Source organism: Notolepis coatsorum (assembly GCF_963971535.1).
Source record: "Notolepis coatsorum genome assembly, chromosome: 3".
Lineage (NCBI taxonomy): Eukaryota > Metazoa > Chordata > Actinopteri > Aulopiformes > Paralepididae > Notolepis > Notolepis coatsorum.
In genome coordinates this window covers 106,055,350-106,060,839 of record NC_140167.1, presented here as the reverse complement: position 1 = coordinate 106,060,839, position 5,490 = coordinate 106,055,350, and the positions used below count along the sequence as shown (strand labels likewise).

Sequence of the window (5,490 nt, the reverse complement as noted above, 5' to 3'; positions counted from 1 at the left end):
GATGGAGTATGTGTGCGTCACGTGCGTATGCGTGCGCGCGTGTGCCTGTGGGTGTTTGCGCGCTACCGAAAGAAGAGAGCGAGGCAGAGAGAGAGTGAGAGAGAGAGAGAGATACGATACAGAATAAGCAACTTTGTTACCAGGCATAGCTGTGTGTCTCCTCCGGCACAGCGTGTTTAAAGAAAAGCATTTGGCAGTTATGGTTGATCAGCAGTTATTTTCTCCCGCATTAGTGACGGCGAACCTGCTCGCGTTGAATATATATTTCAAAAACCTCTGAAGGATGGAAAGGAAAGCCACATTGAGAGAATCTTCATCAGTGTGTGGCGCGTGAGGTAAGTATCTCCATGGAGATATAAATAATGCAGCTGCGTGTGAATGATGCATGTGAAACTATGCAAAACATGTTTTGTCGAGGAGTTTATAGGAGGATATCGGTTCATTAGTTTTGATTTTGATTAGATCTATTTAAACGGTAAATGTGTTGTGACTTGTTTTTTTTCTTTGACTGTGAATCTGTATGGATCACTAGGCTATTTTATGATTATAAGATCACTCGGGTTGACCTTGATAGCCTGTCTACTGGAGTTGTTTTTGTTATCCTGCTCCTCGTTCTGTTTGCTCAGGCCAGCAGCTTGGAAGTTACCTTTGGGCAACTGCAAATGAGGCTTTGATTGCAGAATGGGTACAATAGAGTACAGCTCAATACAAACAACTGCTAAGAGGATGAAGACCAGAAAAAGACCATCGTCTTGTTTACATAAGGGTCCATTTTCAATTAATCAAGAATTTACTCTTACAGTAGCTACAGCTCATTTAAGGGCTCATAATTAAGGGGCCCATGCCAGACTCACACTGATTAAGTTTCTGTCTTTACGAGTCTCTTCTCTCTCATCTGCATGTCTTTTGTTTGTTTCCAGATGATATTGGATACCAACGCAGTGAGTTTGAGCCATCAATACAGGAAGATGCATCTTTGGATAACGGTCATCTTATTAGGTGCCACATGCCTGTGCACTGTTGAGATGTCCGACAACCATGGAGAGATATGCCAGAGACTGTGTGCCTGTGAGGAGAGAGAGGGAATACTGACTGTGAGCTGTGAAAACAGAGGCGTTGTAAGTATCGCTGACGTAAGCCCTGTCTTTTTCCCAATGTATCACCTCCTGCTAACTGGGAATCTTCTGAAAAAGCTGTCCGCTAATGATTTTGTTGAGTACAACGGACTTACAATATTACATCTGGGCAATAACGATATATCTGAAGTGGAGTCGGGTGCTTTTAACGGACTTCAGGGATTAAAACGATTACATCTCAACAATAACAAAATTGATGCCTTGAAGGAAGAGTTCTTCTTTGGCCTCGAAAGCCTGGAATATCTTCAGCTCGACTATAATTACATCTCCCACATGGAGCCGAATGCCTTCGGCAAGCTGCGCCACCTGGAGGTCCTGATTCTGAATGACAACTTGATTTCTGCTCTGCCGACGAACATCTTCCAGAATGTCCCGTTGACTCACCTGGATTTAAGAGGGAATCAGCTGAAGACGCTCCCCTACTCTGGGCTGCTGGAGCACATGGGCGGCGTCGTGGAGCTACAACTGGAGGAGAACCCGTGGAACTGCTCCTGCGAGCTGATTGCCCTGAAGGCTTGGCTGGAGAGCATATCCTACACCGCGTTGGTGGGCGACGTGGTCTGTGAGTTCCCTTTCCGGCTCCATGGGAGAGACCTGGACGAGGTTTCCAAACAGGAGCTGTGCCCCAGGAGAGCCATAGCCGAGTACGACATGCAACCCCAACCGCATCTGAGCACCGATGCGTACCGCAGGACGACACCGGCTCTCGCCACGGCTGGCTTCACCTCGTCTGGCATCGCGCGGTCTTCGTCAAGGCCAACCAAGGGACCCCGCCAGTCAGGCAAATTAAAGTCCAAGCCCACATCTCGCATCCAGTCTAATAAACCACAGAATTACGGACAGATTATTTCATATCAGACCAAATCCCCTGTGCCTTTGGATTGCCCCACCGCCTGCACGTGCAATCTTCAGATTTCAGACCTTGGCCTGAATGTCAATTGCCAGGAGCGAAAGATCGAGCGCATCTCAGACTTAAATCCCAAACCCTACAATCCCAAGAAGATGTACCTCACGGGGAACTATATCCCTGTGGTTCGTAGATCAGATTTTATTGAGGCGACTGGATTAGATTTGCTTCATCTCGGTAACAATAGGATAGCTCACATACACGACAGAGCCTTTGGAGATTTGACACATTTACGAAGGCTGTACCTGAATGGGAATTTGATTGACCGCCTCACAGTCGATCTATTTTATGGATTGGAGAGCCTACAGTTCTTATATTTAGAGTACAACATCATTAAAGAGATTGCATCTGACACCTTCCAGTATGTGCCCAATCTGCAGCTGCTTTTCCTGAACAATAACCTCTTAAAAACCCTACCGGGGGGGATATTTAATGGAGTGACACTGGCCAGACTGAATCTCCGTAATAACCACCTCCGCTATCTTCCCGTTAGTGGCGTGCTAGATCGGCTTACAACTCTAGTGCAAGTGGATTTGTTTGAGAACCCATGGGATTGCTCCTGTGCCATCCTGGAGCTGAAGATGTGGCTGGAGCAGCTTAGCACCGGCACAGTGGTAAACAATGTCATCTGTGCCTCGCCTAAGAAGCTGTCTGGGGAGGATATGAGATACATTAAGACTTCTAACTTCTGTCCTAATAACTCTGATATACTAGCCTCCATAATCCCTCCCTCTGAAGAATCATTTCCTGGCAGCACTATCACCATAGAAACATCCCTGGATTCCGACTCACAATACGGCCCTGTTCCTCTATCAGTGATGATTCTAGCCCTGCTCCTCATGTTCATCGTGTCTGTGTTCGTGGCGGCCGGGTTGTTCGTGGCCGTGAAAAAGAGACGCCATAAGAGTCAGAATGACCACAATAACTCTGTGAACGCCTGCATCAGCTCACTGAACATGGAATACGGCCTGTACAAGAAAGGAGCCATTCCAAAAGTCAAAACATCCGCCGGACACGTGTACGAGTACATCCCACCGCCTGCGGAAACCATGTGCAAAGGCACTGCCTATGCCCCGACGACAGAGAGCACATCAGTGGATGGATATAGGGATTTTGACGAGTTGAACGGAGCCTTCCTGAGTAACTCTGACGAAGAGGCAGCCAGTAATGCAATAAGCTCTGAATACAGTGTTCCTACAACAGAGCCACTCACCAAGCCCCCGCCCCCTTTGCGGGACGATCAGTTTTACTACAGAGATGTGTTAGAACCGGACAAGCAGTCACCCTACGGCAATACTTTACCATGCAGGCATACAGCACACTCCTCTAGCCAGTACGCCTCTGACTTTGATGTGAGACGTCAGTATGTTCAGCCAGAGAGAATTCAGCAGACTATACTGTATTGCACTGCACCAAGTACTGTGTACGTTGAGCCAAACAGGAGTGAGTACTGGGAATTGAAAGCCAAGCTCCACATTGATCCAGATTATCTTGAAGTTCTTGAGAAGCGTACAACTTTCACACAGTTTTGAGTGACTTTGTCCCATAATAGAAGGTCATGGCAGATCCTTTTTTTCTTTTTTTCCCCCTACACTGCGTAATAAAGGAGATTGTGTTTTAAAGAAAAAATGGGAGACCGGACTATTTTAGAATCATACTCTAGGGCTGGGCGATATGTAAGACAATTATTTCATGATAATCACCTTGAATAATTGCTGATATCATATCTTTCCCCAATATTTACACAAAAATCACAAGATAAATAATCCAATCGCTGTTCATCGAATTGCTTGATCATGTAAATATATCAAATTTTGAGAGTAAATAATAGATCTAATTTTGAGAGACATTTGAATTAATGTGGTTATCATTCATTAGATTAGATGAAGTAACGGTGCATAACCATACCATGTCATGATTTAATCATGATCCTGTTAGAATACACTATAATATAAAATTATTTACTTTACAGGGGGGGGGGGGGGGGGGGGGGAAATACCGCTCAGTTTCAGGAAGTTACCTTGTGTTATTTCAAAGCTCTTGGAAATGTAAACAACTCTCTCCCAAAGCGAGAAAACCAGAGAACCCCGACTGATCGGTGATGTCGTACTCAGCTAACACATTCACCTAAATATAAGCAGTATTGTAATGGTAGTGCTGTAAATTCTGTGCCAGGAAGATATTCTCATCGTCCTCCAAAATTACCCCCGCCCCCCTCGCAGTCACCCTCTCCATCTTTCCCAGTTCTCAATGGACTATCAATGTTTACACAAGAATGATTGGTAACAGCGGGAGGTGGGAGTAGGCTACTTTTGCTGCTGGATCCAGGGTTTCACTCTTAGACCTGTGTCCAGCATCTCCCTGTGGCACCTGTTGTGGCTTAAAAATGTATCTTGCAGGCATTTAGACACACTCATCATGATATGATGGAATAGTACTGCAGTTGCTCTAGATTTGTTTGCTATGGGTGAACAACAAGCCCAGATGATGCACTAACACTTGGTTGTTATAGACAATACTCATTTGAACAGAAGTTACCTGTCAATCAGGAAGTTGATGATCCTCTGACAGATGGGGCCAAGCTTGTTTAGCTGGGGTAACTTTGCCCTCGTAACAGCTCTGTAATACGGAAAGCAGTGGCTGGAGTTCACAAATAAAATCCCACTGTGATATCACACACAAGGGTGTACAAACTCTATGCTCTTGTTTACTGCTACAGGAGAGAGGAAACAAGAGATTATGTTTACTAACACAAACTGAACTGTGCAACGGCATCTGCATAACCTGAAGGCTGGAATTCAGTGGTATTTCCTCACAGCTTTATTTCATCCTGCAACTAAAGCAGCTACCCTGCAGATTATGTTATGTTTGTTGCACTTGTGTCTGAAATTAGTTATTCAACTGGGGGTGCAGTGTGTTTGTTTTTGAAGAAACATAAATCATAGAATGATAATCCGTAGGCCCCTTGCCTATACATTGCATATTTTAAAGGATTGCTTATTTTTTATACAAATTATATATGAATACAATAGCATTCTTAATCTGTTAACTTTTTTATGTTGCACAGAAATGCACTATTGACCATGATAGGCCAACCAAATGATGTCACTTTCTTAAATGTACAAACATGCATATAGCCATAGGTTTGATTATTGTACACATGAAAGTATCACATAGAAACAGGGTTTTTAATAGGTTGTTGTTGTTGTTGCACTATATACATATATATAGCCAGACATGTGGTCGAGAGCAGAGTTATACATTGACAGGAGTTACATAAAGCTTTCTCCTGATATCAAGCAGTATGGATCCCATGTTTATACTGCGATGGAAACAATTAATTTGGTCACAGTTCTTAGGAGAGAATATCGATTGGGCATGCCAGTTCTATGGAAAGAATAGATATTGGCCACAAGGCCAGAGATACATTGCAACAGCGAAAGAGCA

General features: G+C 44.3%; 1 protein-coding gene across 1 annotated transcript; it reads left to right on the top strand.

The window, feature by feature from the left end:
• Window positions 1-232: 232 nt before the first annotated feature.
• Window positions 233-3,599, top strand: slitrk5b (SLIT and NTRK-like family, member 5b). The gene is made up of 2 exons (XM_084311632.1): window positions 233-335; window positions 921-3,599. The coding sequence occupies exon 2, from the start codon at window positions 921-923 to the stop codon at window positions 3,573-3,575; it is 2,655 nt and encodes an 884-aa protein (XP_084167758.1). The 5' UTR covers window positions 233-335; the 3' UTR covers window positions 3,576-3,599.
• The last annotated feature ends 1,891 nt before the right edge of the window (window positions 3,600-5,490 follow it).

Excerpts from the sequence above, each read along its gene's own strand:
- slitrk5b (XM_084311632.1), top strand. The coding sequence starts at position 921 with ATGATATTGGATACCAACGCAGTGAGTTTGAGCCATCAATACAGGAAG.